General features: G+C 39.0%; 2 protein-coding genes across 2 annotated transcripts in view; one reads left to right on the top strand and one right to left on the bottom strand.

Annotated features, from left to right (window-relative positions):
- cmtm4 (CKLF-like MARVEL transmembrane domain containing 4) overlaps nt 1-8,563 on the top strand; it is a 30,453-nt gene extending 21,890 nt beyond the window's left edge. Inside the window, exons 3-4 of the mRNA XM_041783509.1 lie at nt 5,189-5,287; nt 5,939-8,563. Of these exons, the coding sequence (XP_041639443.1) occupies nt 5,189-5,287; nt 5,939-6,103 (264 nt within the window). The 3' untranslated portion in view covers nt 6,104-8,563. The remainder of the gene's footprint in view (nt 1-5,188; nt 5,288-5,938) is intronic.
- Nucleotides 8,564-8,570: 7 nt separating this feature from the next.
- On the bottom strand, nt 8,571-20,684 carry cmtm3 (CKLF-like MARVEL transmembrane domain containing 3). The gene is made up of 5 exons (XM_041783484.1): nt 20,382-20,684; nt 13,974-14,129; nt 13,752-13,847; nt 13,495-13,612; nt 8,571-11,226 (listed from the first exon to the last, which is right to left on the bottom strand). Exons 1-5 carry the CDS (start codon nt 20,496-20,498, stop codon nt 11,198-11,200), a joined length of 516 nt encoding a protein of 171 aa, XP_041639418.1. The 5' UTR covers nt 20,499-20,684; the 3' UTR covers nt 8,571-11,197.
- Between the last annotated feature and the right edge of the window lie 409 nt (nt 20,685-21,093).

The following is a 21,093-nucleotide window of genomic DNA, read 5'->3' as shown; positions in this document are numbered from 1 at the left end:
AGAAAGTGACACAGAGTCCTGCAACACTGCTGCCTCAGAGCGATCCTTTGAGGTGGAGGATTTTTATCCCCTTCAGAGTCCCCTGAAGCAGGCTATGGAGTGGTGGCGGGCCCTGGCGGTCCTGAGCACTACCTGTTTGGGCCGTTGGCTCCAGCACCGGCGTTACTAAAGCCGGAGCTCTTGGAGCTGAGTAGTGCAGGTGCAGGAGAGGATGGAGTGGTCTCTGAATGGTAAAGTCAGTCAGAGGAGGTAATGTTCTACCTTTCTATGTCACATAAGCCACACCTTTTCAGAAAAGATAGTTCAAAGCAGATGTCTGTTTGGGCTAATTAAAAGCCATAAAATGCAGATTTTAATCAGTTTGGTGCAAATGTCAGTAATAGCACCAGCATTGATGTGTAAAACCTGTCCTGAAATTTTTAATAAAGATAAAGGACAAGAGGCCAAGATTAAGATTTGGGCTTGGATGGCATTCTGCAATCTCACAATGCTCTTAAATCCTGCAATTTCTCCTTTGAGAGTGATATTGAAAAGAAGTGACAGTGCAAGATTAAGAACAAGACATAAAACTCAACTAATTTATAGATTTTAAAGAAGACTAGATTTCATTTGTTGCTTGGGACCTTAGCATATAGAGAGGAGGCTGTAAAACGATGATCAGAGCCAAATAATAGAGCCCGCGGTTAGGTCTGGCCTGCACTTGGTTATTTAAGGTTTCAGAGAGTACCGGCCTGGTTGAAGTGTGGAATGTGGGAAAGAGTTGACCTGGGGGACTGAAGAGACAATGTTGACAGAATGAGAGCTCTGAATTAAAGCTTTTCTGCACAGGAGAGCAGGACGCTGAAACATGCATATGCAGTGCTTCCTGTTTAACCAGATTGGCAAGTTAGACAGGCATCTCTGTGCAATCTTTGTAGTTTGTCCTGTCAAGTGTGTGGAAGTGTTTGTGGCTTATGGGTGGAGTTGTGATTTAAACTGAAGGCTGGGTTTATAACACAGGTGCACATTAACTATACATGTTTGCATGAGGTGTTATGGCTCCATATCAGTCAGGTAGTTACTGATTAAACCACAGATGAGTGGAAAGTTGTCACACTTTTATGCCCTGACTGGGCTGTATACTGTCTGATGTTTGTGTTTCAGTGTCTGTAGCATAGCCTTTGTATAAGCATCATGTGTCATATGAGAGACCGTGTTAGCCATGATCACAATCACGCATCTGATCACGAGGGCCATGCTCCGGTCAGGCTCAGAGCCCTTCATTATTAACCCTTCACTGACAGTTGCAAACAGGAGGGTGAAACATCAAAGAGGAGTATCTCTTTCTCCATGTCATGTGTAAAAAGGAGGGGGGTGCTGTGAGTTATGAGGGTGTTTGTGTGTAATATGAGGCTTTTAAGGGTGTCCTGTCTGTTTTTGTGCCCTCCTGTGGTTTTTTAACTTCCAGTGAAGCTCCAGGATGCAACCTGGCTTTTTAAATGAGTGCAAGCACATCTTTGTTTGTTTAACATGGTACAGCAGCTTCCAGGATGTCAGTCCTTGTTGTGCTATCAGTCTTGGTGCTAAGACTTAAAGGGGCTTATGTTGTGTAAATTGAAGCTCAAATAAGTCAGAGGTATTAGTTTGTTTGTAGCAATTGTGCCATCACACAACTGCCTGAAGTGTCTTGTAAATTAAATGAAAATACATACATAAAGTCCCTTACACTCTTAATGTTAATTATTTTACCCATCCCACAGATTAACACCATTTTAGATCAAATAGAAAATGAACCATCTGTCCTTCGGTCTCTTCTCCTGTACATGTTTGCCTCTAGTGTCGAACACCTAATACATAAAGAGGTGCTGAGTTTCATCCACACTTATTTACATCTGACATTGACTGATGTGAAATCTGTCTTTTCTGGATTTGAAATATTACACTGTGAAGCCCAGAGTTTCCACTAGACTTTTTTGTCCCCAGTCAAAATGACCGGCAGTCCTCAAGAATTCCAGCCATTTAGAACAACTACCGGACATCTGCTTCACATTGTTTTGCTGCATTAACAGCAGCAAAATGCATAAATCTAAAATCCTTTGATACATTGATACATTCAAGTCTGAGCTAAATGGGACTGAGGACACATTTTTATTTCCAAACCTGACCCAAAACTGAGACAGTAGAAACCAAGCTGACAGTAAACCTGAGTAATTATTACCCTGTTATTACAGACAGGTACACATGATTAGACCCCGGAAATTACTTCACAAAGACTTTCTCTTATTTTTCTTTGTGTAAGTGGTTTAAAGTATCAAGTTGAAAGCTGCGAGCTTTTCCTTACACAGTCAGTTACACAATATATGCCTACATTAAACTCATAAACAAAAACAGTTAGCTTCGCATTAGCACTGTTAGTCTGTTAGCACATTGGCCGCTACTATAACTTAGCAGCTTACAACAGCCAAATACCATCCTGTGTTCAAGTTGGCTGGGAAATTTTAGCGTTTAATGAATGGGTATGTATATCAATAAAAAAAACCTAGTAAATAAAAAATACATTTATTTATTAATATTTTTAATCACGAAAGAACTTTTGGAAGGAGGTCGCCACATTATTTATGATTTAAATGTAATTTATTCAGCCTATTTATTTTAATACAATTTAATTTAAAAAATTTAAAAATAAACTATTTATTCACTTCAACTACCATACCAAAAATGTACCAAACTGTTACTTCAAAACCGAGGTACGTGCCGAACCGAAATTTTTCTGTACTGTTACACCCCTACTAACTAGCAAAAGCAATCTTGGATAAGAACTATCTGCTGTGGAGCTTTTGTCTTTTTGGGACTAGTCCAAATAAACCAGGATGGTTGGATTTCCAGCTTTAGCAGAGGTTACAGTGGGCGGATAAAGAGGTTAGAGCCATGTGAAATCTGACTTTACCTAACTTTACCTATTACACAGCTGCAGACATGATGGAGTCCTCTCTCTCCCCCCCTCTGAGGCTTACATTTGAAGGTAAAATTAGTTTGAATCACAGAACCAGAGCACCAGTGTTATAATTAAAACTATCTTAAAGAATAGGAAATTCAAAACTGGCTGGTGAGACTTTTTGTTGATCCTCCTCTTTACAGTGACGTTCTAGTTTGAGTGGAACGTTTTTAAACGCTTTTATTGGTCCACTGGACGACGTGCTGCTGAGTACATCTAGCGTGATTGTTGTTGTCTTTGTCCACTGTTGTATTTTTACTGGGCAACAAAGTGTTCCTAAACAGTCACTTTTATCTGGGCATATTCAGGCTGTTGAATTCTGGTTGTGTGGTTGCCAGGACATTGTGACAGTGAGTTGCGCTCTGGTTTTCTGTCTGTGTATGAGCTTCATTCCACATGTATTCATTCGGTACATGTCTGTACCGTATCCAGAGGTCCGTACCGAGTCAGTACGGTACAAATAGGCATACCTTTACACCCCTACTAGTTAGCCAGGACACCCTGAGCAATAACAACCAGCTAAGGGGAAGAGAGATAGAGCCCTCACTATCAGCTCCAAGTGGTCCATGCTGTTCTGCACGATGTGATCCTGTGTTGACTAAAATCCAACTTTATCTGAGGATTGGTCATTGGTAGATTTATCGAAGTCCATTACAACTCTGCTTGGCGTAGGCCTAGGCCTTTCTCCCTCTGCTGCTGCATCTGTGTTTCAGCCTCTCAGCTAAATAGTTCCCTTTGTTTTAGCCTCTTCATTACTTACAGCGATAACTAACTCAAAATCCTTCCATACTGCTGATGATGTTAATCCTTTGGTTAACCAGGAAAGCCTCACTTAGATTAAAATTCTGCTTTCCAAGAGTGTTCTGGACAAACTTTTCCTGCATAGTTTCCAGTTGTGCTGAGCACACGCAGAGGTGGGCTTGGTTTGACGTCATTCGCGTCATCTTGCATAAATACGCAACATAATTAGCCATGTGCTGCTGTCTGAGGAGATAAACAACCCCAGCACTGCAGGACAGTAGGTGTAGTAAGATTCAGCTACTTTGAGGTTATATTAAATGTTTCTCGCAACACATCTTCTAGGTCACACTAAATATTATATGCAAGTATTCAGTATTTACTTATCTGGCATTGGCATGTTTTCTGCCTGATATTTTGACCGGCTACATTTTTAACTGCTGGACATCCGCTCTTGAAACCGGCCAATGACTGGCAAATGCTGGCTAACAGAAACTCAGGTGCAGCCTTCTGACAGCGTCTCTGACACACAGATGGAGGAAAAGGCTGAGACAGACCATGTGGACAGACTGACTCGTTTCAGCGGTGTACTTGAATATTCCTGTCTGAACTGAGTGTTTTTGGTCCCAGTGGACTCCAGTCTGCACCTCTTATTTTAAACCCACAGTTTCAAATATTGGTGCAAGGGTCGACAGTGATTCTAAATTTGACCAACAAATAATCTCTTTTTGTTGAATCGAGTTTTTATCATCTGGGCCTTTTATCCAAGATTAAATTGTTTTTTTTTTTTAATCTTTTAATGGCTTTGAGATTTTATTTGTACATGTTTGGACTGCTGTAACAGATCAGCACTCTTGTACATTTCTGACCTCTTCAAATGTCTACACCCCACCTAATGCAGGCTCTATCAGTATGAGAAATAGCACATAGCAACACAGCAAAGGAAGGAAAACAGGAAGTGATACCATATGGTCATTTGTCAGCGGTACTCAGGCTTAAGTGTTGATTGACTAGTACCCATGTGACATTTAGTCAGTCAGATTTTGTTGTATAAAAGGACATTTGTTGAGACTGTGGAAAGTAAAAATAAAGCCTGAGCGCAAGTCACACTTTGATGTGGAGCCAAAGTAGTGCACCATTGGATTAATTCGCTTTATTGATTAACTGTAAAATTAAATGCAGATACCGATAATCGGCTATATGACAAATATTGCCTCAATAATCAGTCGCCCGATTATCAGTTCACCCTTGTTGCAGACCCAGTCCATCTTTAATCCTGTGGCAAAGATTCCTATAAAAAGGGATTTGTGAGATTTTTTGCTGGAAACACCACTACAAATGTACAGGACAAATTCAACAAAGATATAGGAGGCATCACTTTATTCACTGGGTACTTGGCAGTTAGTTCTAAACAGACAATCCTGACAAACATTTGTTGTCTAATGCTATCTTGTATGTTTTTATGTCTTTTTGTAGGACCTGGTAAACACGGCTGCCAGCACCATCTTCTTTTTCTTGTCTTCTCTTGTGCTCTCCTGCATCAACCACAACACTGGAGCTGAAATAGCAGCAGTGGTGAGTCAAAAATCAGTGACATTTTTTTTGGGTCTACCACTTGACATTTTTGTTCCATAACCCTCAGGATCCTCTAAGAAATTCAAAATGACTGTCTTACTGCGTCCAACCTCAGCAGCGATGGCACGTTGTGAGAGGCCTTGCTTATGCAGCTCAACAATCCAACCATGTTCAAAGACATAAAGCTTTTTTGCCTTTGCCATCAGGAGGTCATGACAGTGTGAATACCTGACAGAAAATGACATTGAATCCATAATTTTTGCACTGACTTTGGCTTTTGAAGGCTGTGGTCTTAAACCTTTGATCAGCTGATGAACAGCTTATTTCAGTGTAATTGTTGTTTTTAATAAATTGCTTACTCAGTATTTTTTTGTCTCACTCCCATTTCTTCTTCTTGCATTTTGAAGCTCTACTTAAAACCCTCTTAAGATCCAACAGTGCAAAATGCAAATTCTTGCAATTTTTCAACTGGTCTTAAAATTTTGATCAGGAGTGTATTACACAGATTTTTATGTTACTATATTAGCCTCAATCAATTTGCACTGATTTAAAAGGAATGCACATTTTCAGCAGCTCAACGCATGCAATGCTTGGTTCCCATTCAGACTGTGCCATTGTTTTTTTCTTCTCCCTGTTTCCCCTTGATTGCAGATCTTTGGCTTCCTGGTGACAGGTGTGTATGGGATAAACACCTTCCTGGCAGTACGGAGGTGGCGCCTTGGCAACAGCTGTCAGGGTGCAGCTCTGACCAGCGACTACATACGAGCACGCACTGCCTCCCGCGGAGAGATGGAGGCGAGGCCCGAGCTAGCATGAGTGCAGGCAGGCAATCAGACAGACTAAGGGAAGCCACAGTACAGGACCGGCAGCTGACTGAGATGGGCCCGATTCTGCTCTCAGAACTGTTGTTTTTCTTCATGTCTGGAGCAGAGGGGACATTTCAAGTTAACCACATGCTTTTACTTTTAAATCACAACACCTCATCTTCCTTTCACAGCTATAGATGTGTGCCTCTGTGTATCAGGCATCCTGCCTCCAGTGACGTATAAAGACTGTAAAGTAAGAAGCTGGAGTCAGAATTTGAGGTTTATCTTCAAAGCTTTTCATCCACATATATTTTTAAATCTTTGTGAAGGATCAATTCCATGAAAAGCTCCTTTAAGAAAGCTTGACTTCACTCCAACTGTGCACCAACTCCTGCTCAGGAGTAGGTGTGGACTGTTTTAAACACTTTTTGAGTTTCACTGTGAAAGAGATCAAGCAAAAGAAGGTTGATTTTTGTACAGTTTTTGCTTTTTCACGCTGCTTTCAGTGAATCTGTGGTGATAAATGTGATGGTAGATATAGAGGGCCACAAAACAGGCAATATACAATACTTTGTTTAAACGTAGATGCTGATATCAGCTGATATTGGCAAGTAAGGCTGACATTAAAAATTTCAATCTAAAGATTACACATGCTAAAACAACACCTGCGTGGGCTCCCCTAGTACTTTTACCTGTGGATTACCCCCATTTTTAATTTTTTTAATTTTTAAAAAAATTTTTTTTAGTTTAGTTAAAGCTCTCATGCAGGCCATTCAAACATGCCTAGCTGTTTGATTTAATTCAGTTTGATCCTGACCAGTAGCAGCAACCATATGTAGGTGAGAGATTCAGTGACAGCTAGGATTTTTGACCACTGTCCTGTGTACAAAAGCATAACTAAGAAAAAAGAGAAAACTGTAATTTCGGAAAACAGCACCTCCTTACTTTGAGATAGTGATGTCACAAACTCAAAAAAACAGAACATATTTTTCATCCTTTCATGTGAATGCGAAACACTTCCATATGTCAAAGGCCTCTCATAAAGCAACATTTTTTTGTTTTTTTTTATACACAAAAACTGAGTTTTAAAGAAAAACATCAGAAGGTGTCCTGGTCTAGATAATTGTCCTCAGCATAAATGCTGCATCTCAGGTATGAAAACATTCCTTTCAATCTTTTACTCTAAAAAACATTTAAAATGAAATCACAAGGTGCCTCAACATGAACGCTGTAATCCTTATCATTTCATTTTTTTGAGACATGAGGATAACCATAGAGGGGAATGAGATGAAACACTTAGTGAAGATAAATTAAAAATGTAAGAGTGACAGAAAGGTTGAGACAGATGGAAACACAGTACATTTAGCATCACGGCTTTCACTTTGTATTTAAATGGATTAAAAATGCGTGTAAATATATCATCTACACATTAAACATTTCATGTATCATTAAAGCTGATATCTTTCAACATAGCAGCTTTTTAGGGCTCATACACAGTGTAAAACAAATGTGTCATTACTGTTACGTGTCCTGTTCATTTAAGTAGGTTCATGTTAAAAAAAAAAAAAAAAAAAAGGTTATTGGATTTTCAAGATGAAGGAAGACATCCCATCTAACTACATTGTTTTCTTGTATGCATTGAATTTACACTACGTCTACAACTGTGCATGTTTGAGTTAATATTTGAGACCTGTTCATGTGTTAAAGGCTTCACTGACTCTGTACGTGGTCCAAATCAACTCTGTGGCTCCATCTCATGGTTGTTTTCTGAAATGACTGCACCAGATAGCTATGATAGTGTGTGTGTGTTTTTAAGAAAAGGACCAGAAATGTTTTTGACTGCAGATTTAAATGAAAATAAAAACTGAGCGGTCTTTTTAAACAGAAGTTTCAACATTAACGATTTGCTTTATGAATCTGATTTCATTTTAATGATTTTAGTAACTTATCATGTGCATCTGCTATTTCTCCTGTTCTGGTGACAGAAGTATTTTACTGCCTTGACAATCATATGTGTTATTCTGTGTGTTACCTACAATGATGGATCTATTTCTGAGTCATGTAAAAATGTCTACTTTAACATTTGTACAGTCAACTTTGCAAAACAATCATTCAAGTGCATGGTAATGCACCGTCTAATGGCATAAACTGACCATTTTTTGTCATAAACAATCAAGCTGTGGCTCTCTTTGTTCAACAATATGCTTGGATATCTTATGAACATTTATTATTTATAATGAAGTACGCTAGTTTCCAGGTTGTCTATTAAAAACTGACTAAAAAGCAGATATGATGAGTCTGACTGTGGATGAAGTTTGAAGTGAGATGCTCTCTTGTTTGTGATTTTTGTGCTTTGATAATAAATACAGCAAGGTCAGCATTTTACAGCATGGGGCCAAACTCAGCTGTATTTTTTGTATTTAAAACATTGACAAAAGACCATTTTTATTGACGGTTTAAATAAAGTGATTTGGACATGAGTGAAAAAGGTTCTTTATTCAAGCATTTTTTTTCTTTTCAGAGAAGTGACAAGTAAAAATTGCATATAGTATAAACAAAAAAGTTCAGCTATGAGCCTTAGTCATAAGAATTATGCCACCCTTAACATGTTATTTTGATGCCCAGCAACTACATAGAATTAGTTTAGTTGCTTCCAGTCAAAGGAAATCCCTAGATGTGGAGGTGTTAATAGTATTTGGATAAATTAGTTTAGTATAGTTTGAAAAATGTATAATGTTGCTTTGGTAGAAAGTATTTTTGCTTGGAAAATGCAGAATTATAGCATTAAACATATAGCGCATTTTGAAAGTATTCCAACCCAATTACCTTGGTTGCAGTTTTGTAATGTTACAGCCTGATGCTGTAGTATAACAACACCCCATGGGTCACTCTGACTGAGCTCCAGATATCCCGTGTGGAGATGGGACAAAGTTCCAACAATCACTGCAGCCCTCCACCAATTTAGGCTCTATGGCCGAGTGGCTATGGGAAGCCTCTCCACAGTGCAAAACACATGAAAGCCCACTAGGGGTTTGCAAAAAAAGCACCTTAAGGACTCTCAGAGTGTGAGAAACAAGATTCTCTGGTCTGATATAACCAAGACTGAAGTGTTTGGCCTCAATTCTAAACATTACATCTGAAGGAAACTGCTCATCACCTGCCCAGTACCATCCCAACAGTGAACCATGGTGGTGGCAGCATCATGTTGTTGGGGTGTTTTTCAGCAGCAGGGACTGTGAGACTGGTCAGGGTTGAGGGTAAGCTGAATGGAGCAAAGTACAGAAATATCCTAAATAAAAACCCGATCCACAGTGCTCAGGACTTCAGGTTCACCATCCTATATGACAGTGACACTGAGGATGAAGCCAAGATAACAAAGGAGTGGCTTAGGGACAGCTCTGTGAGTGTCCTAGAGTGGCTCAGCCAGAGCTCTGACTTGAACCCAATCAAACATCTCTGGAGAGACCTGAAAATGGCTGTCCAGTCTACCAATGGGACCCATCGAGTTTGAGTGAGCTCAGATTCAGGTGTGCAAAGCTTGTTGCATCATAATTGTTTCTCCTTATTAGCAGTTATTAATTTGCTTGTATTGCTGTTATTTATATTTGGCTGTGTGGCTGTTCTGGGATCCTCCTCCCCTTCCATGAGCCTACATGGAAAGCATCAACCACACATTCCAGCTCCCTATGAGCCTACCAGGAGAGCCTGAGACAGGGAGAGAAGCAACAATAAACCCAAAGCAGGGTTTAAAGGCATCAATGACAATAGAATGGCATCAGCTAAGTCAGATAAAGCATAAAAGAGAAGCTGGGGTGGAGGAGGGTTGCCAAAACCAGCTTACAGAGGGAGCAGCGAACCATAGCCAGGCTAGAGCAGTTTCAGCATGAGCGCAATTAACCAACAGCATGCTTAGAGAGAGTCAGCTGGCTGTCAGCTGATGACAAGGGGGTCTGAAAACTTCATGAATGCACTGTAGATTAGCATCAACCAAGACCTGTTCTCCATGCACTGGGAATGTGCACACGATGACTCAAAACTGGGGATTTTGTCTCACTTTTTAAACAAATGGCAGCTTTAGCAGAGGTGTAACAATTATGCTGCCAAAAAGGCTCAGTGGTTTAAAGTTTTTTTTTTTAAGTTTAATGTAACAAACTTCACAACTATGGAAATTAAACGTAAAAGGTTTAAAGGAAAATTTAATTTAAGGCCACTGGTGCACTTTTTAGGCATCCTTGTTTAATTGCAGTGCTGTTGTTTCACTAGTATAATGCAGTGTTCTTTACAAACAGTCATTGTGGCACTCTAGTGATGTCAGAAGTGGCTAAACACTGGAGAATCACACACACATGAAATCACATGAAACTATGACACTGGGGACCAAACTAAGAAATCACAAGGACATTAAGCTTTTTACAACATAATTATGCTTTGAGTGGCTTCAATGTGCTGCTATGTGCACAGGTTTGTAGGATAATAAAACAAAAACAAAGTGAATATTTGTTACAAGCTTCAAGTGCAGTAAATAAATCTGAACAAGCGTAATCATCCCTGTCACTGAGATTCATGACAGACCTCAGGGTAAAAAGGTTCAGTTTTAAGAAAAAACAGGAAAACACTAAACACTGAACAGGTTTAGGACAATGAACAGAGGTTGTAACCAGCCAACCTGAAATCTGTTCTTCTATACACTGTACATTTGTTACTTTTATAGTAATACTGCCAATTTATGAAAGATCCTGCTGTAAGCCTGCCATCTGTCATTTTTCTTATGTGGCTCAGTTTTTACAAAACAACTTCCTCATCATTATTTCAAATATGTATTCATTAAGGACATTGATTTAGTGTTGCAGTATTGTTTATAAAAGCTATTATTTCTGATTATAACAAAGGCTCCCACATAGGTTATTAAAATATCTTCTAAACATATAATGACACTCAACATTTTCACAGCTTTACAAGCTTTGCTTCCTGTTAAAGATGTGATCTCTACCATACTTCATACTACTGTAACCTTGTGGCATGAGGACACACTTGCAGAGTTCAGCTCTTCAGGCTCCGTTAGTTTTGACAGCAACGTTTCTGACTGGTAAGGTTGCCAGACGTCTCAGTCTGAATCAGAGTCTGAAAAATCATCTAAAAGACAAAGGTGAAAAGCACAGCCGAGTGTTAAAACCATGAGAAAAGTGTTTGTGCTCCATGTGGATTCTCCATGGACAGTCAAACTCTGGTCAGTGTGCAAATCAGAAAAAGCATATTCGATACACTCACAAAGTCAGGAAAAAGCTGTGTAAACAACAAACAAAACATTGATGATAAACTGTGTTTGCCAGGGTTAGTAGAGGCACATTTAATTATCCACACTCACTTCCTCCCCAGCTGCTTAAAACTCCACAGACAGTTTCACTTTTATTTATAACATCTAAAAATATCCCTGAAACTTGAGCTCAAATGGCAGCATTTTAGAACAGCATTTGAAAAGAGGCTTATTTATTTGACAGGATGGCCTGTCGCATGTATAACCAATTAATATCAACATGGTACAGAATATTAATGTGCATATTCATGCATGAATATTGAAATATGTATTTTCTTTTTACGTTCTCTTGGAGATTCAGCAAACTGGCTCAGCAGTGGACTCAAACCCAGGACTGTATACTTTCTGACAGTGTGAATCATGGCAAAATTAACAAATTACTGAGGACAAACATCCACACATATTCTCTCCTCTTGTTTTTTTTTTTTTTTTTTTTTACATTTGTCCCCAAGCACGTTTCCTTGCTTGTCTTTACATGCCCATGCATGTCTAGATTGCTAGGTTTTGTTAGTTTGCACTGGAGATTGCAGACAGTTTGGGGTCTTTTACTTTTCCGTTCAGAGGAAGATACTGAGTCATACGTCCCACAGCTGGCTGGGTTTGGTTATCTTCGCATCTTTTGTTCTGCTTGGCTGATGTCTGTAGCTGTTTTGTTTCTTTGAGCAGACATTAAAAAAGCCTCCATCTAAAGTTTGGATGAGCGGTGTCACACAATGCTTGTGTATGGTCAGTTTCTATAAAGTGGTCTGGTTTGGTTCACTACAGTTTAGCTGGGGTTTAGCTCATTTAACTTTGATCATACCCATATTTCCTTGGCCGATGTCAGTTTCACTGACCTCCCTCTAGTTGTGATGGAAAATCTGTCTCTTTTAAGAGATCCAGATCAATTTGGCCCATGTCAGTAGAGCTGGTTGTTTGGCTTAATTTGGTCACAGTTTGGCTTTTAAATGTGGATTAAGTAACAACAGAAGATGGAGGAAAGGGAACTGGCAACTGGCTAGCTACTGCGGCAAACATAAAAGAGTCGTTTTGTAGCACAGGCTTGTTTGTGAACAGCACATCTTGGCTTGGTGTCTTACCCACAAGGATAATTGTTGGTAGTACAACCCTGTTTCAATTAATAGCATATTTGTGACAACATGAGGAATTTTGATATGTTAAAGGGGCTCAGGAGGTCTGCAAGACTGAGTACTTTGTGATATTTATCGCCAACGTGCCAATTTGGTTAAAAGGTGGTAAGAATCACTATCTTTTAAAGTTTCAGGATCATGTTCGATGTACGTATTGGTCCATTTAGAGCTTTAAAGTACTAACTTTCCTTCATTCCAATTCATTCCTCATGACTATCCCTCGGTTCCTGAACCCCAACGGGCATTCAGGATCACATGATTGCAAACAACACATAAGCGATATCAGCCCGGTTGGCAGTCATCAGCACATCTGCAAATAATGTGGCATGAATAGATGTCGGCAGCATATTTTTATTTCTTGTGTCGTATCAATTTTATGCAGGAATCTAGTACACTTTACTGCTGTTATAGAAAAGAGTTTTTTTTTTTTTTTTTTTTTTTTTTAATCACTGGAAGAAGTGACCTGCCAGACACAATCTGGTCTGTTTTTTGTGGTATAAAACAAAAGAAATGTCAACATTTTGGAAGTCTTGTACCAAAGAAGTAATGAATAAAATATTAGCATTAGTATCTGTAATTAACTCAAATTTATTTTATACATCAGTATTGAGCTGAAAACAAACCAGCACTGCACTGTCACATCATATGGTGTACCTAAATTGCCGCCCCTAGCACCAAAGGTCAAACTCATTCATTTTTCCTGTCCTCTCCACCCAGGAGAACACACCCCGCTGGCCATGGCCGGTCATGCCAGGAATAGAGCAGTGGCATAATGTGCCGCCGCGCGTCCTTGCACGTCTGGCCGCTACTGGTGTGGGCTTGTTCAAAGAAACTCATGAGGGCGATTGTTTGGACACACATTGGACAGTGCTGGTGTGTTTTGTGCTTCTAGCATCAGCCCTGATTTTCAGTATCAGTGCATCTCTACACACAGTAGATTTTCATGTAGGGTGTTACCTTGCTGCCTTGATGGCTCATCATTGGACCCCCCTCCTTGCTTCAGAAAATCAGCCAGCTCATTGAAAATGAGGTAAAAATCTAAAGCAAAGACGATAGTGGCAAAGAATCCAAACACCTGTGAAAAAAATGCACTTAATATTAGGACAGTAAAAACATTAAAATAGGACATTGGGCTTTAAGACAAGGACATAATGTGTTAGATGCACTTCAAAATTCAAAGATGATGGGTAAAATAAGTGAAAAATTAGTTTCACCCCAGCAGCTTTTGAAGAACCGTCCACATATTTGGACACTGCGATGATGGAGATGACGAAATAAATGATGGACGCTGTCACACACCTCATGAAGTCCTTATAGAGAGCATAAAGCACAGTGATGATTAAAAAATATATATTCTTTCTCACCGGTGGACAATTTTTAGCATCTAATGTATATTTTATAAAATGCTATAAATGTAATTTGAAAAGTGGTATTACCATGAGCGGCCATAAGAAGCCTTTAAAACTCTCATTGAATTTGGTGGAATAAGCAAACAACAAGAAAAGAGCAGCCAGGAACTCCAGCAAGGGGACGGTGACGAAGGCTGCTGCTGTGGACGCCGCGAAACAAAAAAAGGACACGAAGGACAGAGCCTAGAGAGAACATAGAAACACAGAGAGAAAAATAAGAGAAGTGTGGACCATACATTTACACAATTTATTAAGTTTTAGACAGTCGTCTCAAGCAAAAGAAGATATAAAAAAAAACAAAACAGCCTTTCTTTATTAACTAGTCAACCCAAGAGGAACTGAAAACAAAACCCTCAAACTGGCTGTTTTTGAGTGAGATGTACACTAACATGTAAATCCTGGGTGCTGGTAGCCTAATGGCTATGTCTGTGTCACTGAGGCTATGTTTAAATCTAGCCAGTGGCTCCTTCACCACGTCATTCCTTACACTCACTCACCCTGGTGTACAACTCTATCTGCTGTCTTACCTAAACAAAAGCCCAAAAGATAAATCTTTAAAATTTGAATCCTAAAAATTGAGCTGATGTACTGTTAATCTTTCCTATTTTAGATCATGTAGACAGTTCTGACACTGTCAGTTTGTGTGAATCACAGCTTCAGGCCTACGTCCTGTAACAAGATACAGTTGTTAAATGACAGTTTCTTCACACAGGCGTGCACAGCTCCCTGTAGCCTTTTGTACACACAAACTTTGCGAAAACCCACATAAACAGAGCTGTAATGATGAAAGAAGACGTTAAACGGTCTTTTTGTGTCTGAAAAAGAGTCTAGAGTAGTTAGGATGTGAGTTAACAAGCCCACTCCATGTTCAACGCCCTCCATTAGAAGGACTGGACACATATCAGAGCGGATGAAAACAAGTCCAGACTTTGTAATCTCTAACAGGCTCCGGCCATCTTGTCTTTGTCTCAGTCAGTCATCCCACTCTGCCCTGAGGTTAGGAACTCCCCCTGACTCAACCCAGACTCCTGCAGCTGCTGTTCTTTGAAAAATCACTGCAAACCACTTGTTTCCTGTCAGGAGTTCTTCAGATTTACCTGTAATCAGGCTACAGGTAAGGATTTTCTCCCTCTTTCAAAGTAGAGCCTCTGGCATGTTTACTCATGATAAAAAGAAGTCTGTGACGCTGGGATTGTGCACTAAATAATTCCAAATCAGCACAGGATTGGCTGGTAAAATCCCTGCATTTATTTCTACTGCACATTATCTGACAAAAAAATCTTTTACTAATAAGGCAAACTATATTGTCTTATGTTTAATTATGGCTTTGACGTGAGACTGCTTTAAATCAAAAGTTTAAAAAGGTGTCATTTTCATCCTGTATTTTGTAAAAATAAAAAAAAAAAATATTACAAGAGGACAGAAGTGAGAAAAATGTCTGTTTTGTATTTTGTCAATTATAATATTATTATCATTAGTATCATTATTTTTTTAGACCATTTTCTGAGTATTTTCTGATATTGTCATCAACAGGGCAGGAGCGCAAGATGGATTGCAGTGTGTTACTTTTCAAAATAAAAGCCCGGCACTAGATTCCATAGATGAATCTACAGAAAAATAAACGTTGACAAGTCAGTATTCCTATGGTAATGTCCCACTTTAACATTCACGCCTTTGAATACAAGGGGCAAACCAACAAGTGAACCGTTTTTATTTTTTTCTGGTGCACTTGATTACCTTACATTGATTTTTCCAGTGCACATTTTTCCAACTTTCTATTAAACTTTATTTTAGTGGTGACCAGCTTGTAGATTTCTCAGCTGCTCTAGAAGTTTTTTTCTAATGTTGGAAAACAAAACAGGAAGTGCACAGTGAACCCAGGACAGTCAGGCTGCAGACTCTAGTTTTTGGATGGCCCCTCTTGCTGACTGTTACTGTGAGACACCATCGCTGTCAGAACAGAAGCGCCAATTTGCCATTACAACATATTTCTGGTTTTAGATCTTTTTAAATTCAACTTAATTCATAAACAAAGTGAGGGAGTTACTTCCATGAAAAACACAATGTAAACATTACAGACTAGGCAACATTTCATAAAAATAAAAAAAAGAATAACTACATCACAGAACTTTATAACAAATATCAAGCAATGGTCACATTGCTTTTCTTAAATCCTGAAACAGACATCAGGGAACATTCTTTTATGTAGTTAAAGTTTTGTTGTGTTTTATGTGATTTTATTGAGTTGATTTGTAGCTATTTGCTAATCTCCCAGGGCAAAGGGTGGTGTGTAACACTGTGGCTGAAAATAATCAGGCTTTAGTGTTTTTTGGTGTTTAATTGGACTGATCTATTAATATCTTCATCATCAAAGTGCAGTCTGAGGTGAGATCAGCTGGAAGGGAGCCTGATTTTTTTTTTTTAAGAGTTTTTTTTTATGTTAAAATGAGCAGTGAGGTTAATGAAACTTTCTCTGAGCTCTTGCACTGGGTGTTTAACTCACAAAAACATCATAAATCCTGACACCAAAAACACATTACATACTGAGCTAAGAATTGTGCTAGTTTTCACTTTATACCTCCTAGTGAGGCCTCACACTTAGTACACATTTACTACGCTGTTCCCTTAATTAACATCTTGTTTTCATTTTTAAAATATTTCAGATGTTACAAGAATTTTGCTGCACATTCAGTGAACCTGCTGTGATTTCACATTCTTTATCAGACCTGTTTCTGTTTCAGACAGAGAGGCCTAAAGAGAAATACACTGTGGTCTGACACACTGTGTATAATAATGCACACTCAGCAGGATATGTGTCTGACTAATACTGACAGGAATGATGGAGCTACAGGCTGTGGTTCTTTGGAAGACTCACTGCTAAATATACCTCACTGCTAAAACACAAAGGTAGCAAGTTTTTTTAGTCCAACTTTTATCACATCATACTTATTTTAACCATCTTTGGCATGCAGTTTTAATTTCTCCCACTTAACTGGGATATGTAGGACCTGATCAGTATTAAACCTCAGCATTGTCTCTAAACAGGAAGTAGTTTTTACAAAAAAAAAATAATGTCCACATCTGAGGACAACTGGTTTATTTTACAATCACAAGGAGCAAAGCTTGTGTAACAAAGTATAAAAATACATTTCTTTGTTTTTAGGAATTTTAATGGGTTTTTGATTTCAAAGTTGATCCTAAGTATTTGAAAGTGCTTTCAATATGGTAGCTACCACTGACTGGCATTAAACGCTCCCTTCAGTAGGTGAAAGACTGATGCCACTTAGGCTTTGTCCCATTTTTTCCATGGTTTGTTGTTCCAATAAATGACGCCAACAGGTCTGAGTTTAGCAGTCAGCTCTGATATAGGAAGACTGAAATGTAATGTTGTCAAATGTATACACAGAGTCTGAGAAAAATAAACTATATCTACCCGACAAGTACAGAAAAACATCTTCATAAGCAAAATCTAGCTACTTTCTTAATAACTAAAACTAGCTTCCAATGCTCAACCAAATATTGTTATTTGTTCTGAAATTAGACGTTAAATAAGATCTAGGCTAATGTCTTATTTCAATCATCTTTAAAGTAAATTTTGCCTGCTGCATCGGCAGATACTTTTAATGAAGTTCAAGCAGGAAGCCTGTGTTATTTCCATTCATCCTTTCATTCATTAATAATCACTCACCTTGTGTCTCCCCCTCCCCACTCTGTTTTCTGTTCTGGTAGTCAGCTGGTGTGGGCGTCTACTCACTTAAGCTCTGAGCCAATCCCATTCTCTCATGCCCTCTCTCCATCCAATCATCCTTCCGCTCTCATAATTTAAAATCTGTTCTCCTCTCCTCCACAGTCAGTCTGTTGTTTCAGTGCGACCGTAGCAATCCTCCTCCACCCCAGCCAGCTCTATTACATCTCACTGGTGTCCAGTTAGAACGCCATGCAATCCTGCATCCCTTCATTGCCACCTCCAAGCCATTTCATCAATGTCTGGATCAAGCTCCTCAGAAGTCTCTCCTTATCTTGTCCTACTCCTTCCATCACCCCCGTCAGTTATAAGACTTCATTAGGGAGAATCTTATCCCGCTGTCGGCCTCACTTCCCCTTCAAGTTCATAGAGACATCACAATGTAGTCTATTTACCAAAAGACATTTCACACTTTCAAACACTTCCAGACTTGTACAATAAATTATTGTGAAACTTGAATTAAGTTTCTCCTGATTGACCTCACAATAAGGCTCTAAATTTTGTCTTTAATATCTTGAAATAAGATGTTTATCTTGACTTATCTTTATTGAGTGTAAGGGATATTTTGGACAATGAATCAGTTAAATGGACTGGATAATACTTGTAGAAAAATTTGGACCAATTTTGTACCACATGGATTTCTTTGCCATATCTATGCAGACATCAAATTTTCTTAAACTTGACTTTCCACCTCTTTTATCTCTCTTCCATTCATAGATTACAAATGTTTTCGTAATACCTTGCCTTGAATGCTTTAAAACGTCAGGTGAAGCAACAAATCCCCAACAATTTGAGACTGTTGATTTTTTTTTATTATCAAGACATGTCAGTGCCATCTAGATTTTAAGACAAAATTTAAAGTTTGAGAATGAACAAATGAACAAATTTCAGTCCTTAAAACACATTTTGAGGTGTCAAGGGTGATGAAAAATATGAAGACTTCAGCTGACATAGGGTGTGTTGGTCCAACCAAAAAATCCACAAACTTATTTGTTCCTATTAATAGTATTTATAGCTGACATAGGTGGATTTTTAAAGCCAAGATATTGATTGCAAATATTTGCAGAAATGTTCGTTTCTGCCAAAACTGTTGATTCAGTGTATAAGAAAATATCTGCTGATACAGATATCATGCTAAATATTTCTTGTAACCCTCATTTAAGACCTCAAATGTTAAAATCAGAACTTTTAAAGGATCTGCAGGAACAGTGAAAATGTTTGACCAGATAGTCTCACATCATAAAAAATAAACTGCCTGATTGAATCCCCTGCTTCCTCACACTTTTTGTGTGTTTTCTTACATATTTGATTAACAAAGATGTGTTGACGTAGTGGGAACATTGTGGCCACATCATGGCCGCAACAAAAGCCACATCCACATTATTCAGGGTGAGTGAAAATATCTACCCTTGCCTTTTTCTCTCCTCTAAAGTGTCTCATTTCTTTCTGGATCTGTGCCCTTTATATCAGGAGACATGGCCCACCTGAAAGAATCTCTGCAGTAATATCCCAAACGTCCCAACTCTTTGAGTCCCACTGAGTCATGCAAGTTTAAAAGTGCTGTGCACTCTCACCTCTGTTCAGGAAGCACATCACACTGACTACTTTCAGTGAGGGCCAGTGAGTTTAGGTTTCAGTAGTGTTTTAGCTCAGGGCTGAAGATCACAGTCACATTGTTAGGTAGCCATAAAAGAGGCTGTTTTGTGTGTTTGTGGGTGTGCAGCGCTGCATGCAGTCACAGTGAGGCAGACTGTGCTGCAGGCTACATATTATGGTAAGAGGGAGGAGGATGTGACTGTGGGGAGGATAAGAGAGCTCTCACAGCCACGGTCTAACATGAGCTCAATGCGTGTCACATGATGATACAAATGTGAGGGTTCATACTGCTGTCTTAACACAATTACAGCAGGAAGACCCCTCCCTCTAGTAACGTATGATGCTCTATTGTGCTTGTTTTATCTACTGTTTGTTCTACTCCACTGTAATTCTTTTTTTAGTGGATATGTGGTGTTTCAAGTGTGTCTGAAATGAGTTTAGTTGATTTAGTAAGTAACCTTGTGCTTTAAATGGCATATATTTGCATATGCAGGTCAAAGAAAATTTCTGGCTGGTCATGCAAAACAGACCATGGAGCATTTCCTATTCTGTTTAATTCTATTCTTGGGACGATCAACACCAACATCATGAGCAATCATTCGTCTCCTGTTGGTTTAATCCACTCTAAAGTGAATTAAAAGGAACTATATTGTCCTATTACTACTGATATAGTATATTTAAAGTGATAATTCACAAACTGAGTCAGCATAAGTGACAGTCAGAGACTTATTCTTTCACTTATCTTCATAATTGACAGCACAGAAGACAATGATTGTCTTGCAGCGTGCATAATCCATTTTAAATGTTTTTATTATTATTATTTCTGGGGTTTACCTCATAGTTCTATAAACCATTACTGCTCCTCCCTTATCTAATGAAAACCTTGTGACGGGAACTGACTGACCCATATTCAAAATGACTCTAAATCAGTCTGCATCAAAACTGTACACGCTGCTAAAATAGCCAAAAACTTCTAAAAACAGCACATAAAATGGCCAAGACGCTGCGCGATCTTCGTGCGCAATGGGCGAGCAGCTGTACATCAACAGTTGTAGCTGTTAGTTTCAGTATTGAGTCTTCTGCTCCTTTCTTACCACTTCAGCAATAAGCAGCATGCCTTTCTTCGAGGAGACGAACTCTCTGCTGGGAAGAATCGAGGACAGGACCGTCTGGCGCGGCCGAGTCGAGCTGGGAGCCTCGATGTCCCCCATAGTTGGAAAAGAACGACTCTCCTCAAACTTCAGATAATCCAAAAGCAAATAGTAAAGGATTCAAACGAAAACAAGAGCGCTGTGTGGAGGCGTGAGGTTTCTCGGAGGTGGAAACGGAAACAATGACAGCGCGGAAACGCTCCCAAAAAGCGAAACATCTGCTTTCTCCAGATGTGAAATGTGATGCCCTCAGCTGCACACACCACACAACCACTCAGAGGAAATATCCAACTCATGATGTCACAGGGTATAAAAACCTTTATTTATAATGATTGATTCTACGAGATTTATGTGTTATGTTTGTAAAATATGTTTCCAATAAGTCTCAGCATCAGTTTCAATCACAGCTGGAATCTCAAATATGCAGAAACTGCTAGAAGCTTTAAAATTGTGATTCCTAACTGCATGGCGTTGCCGTAGGACCCACGACCAGCTTCTACTATCCACACATTTTCAACCACTTACTTAATGAAAAATGTTCTAGTTTGGACCTTAAATGGAGCAAACACAAACATGTTTAAAAAGCAGATCACTACAGAAGCCCTGGAAGGACATTCATTCATGCATTTTATTCTTATCCACCTCCTTGGAAAAC

Source organism: Cheilinus undulatus, linkage group 1, assembly GCF_018320785.1.
Source record: "Cheilinus undulatus linkage group 1, ASM1832078v1, whole genome shotgun sequence".
Taxonomy (NCBI): domain Eukaryota; kingdom Metazoa; phylum Chordata; class Actinopteri; order Labriformes; family Labridae; genus Cheilinus; species Cheilinus undulatus.
Note: the sequence above shows the minus strand (reverse complement) of the source record. Positions and strands in the feature narration are given on the sequence as shown.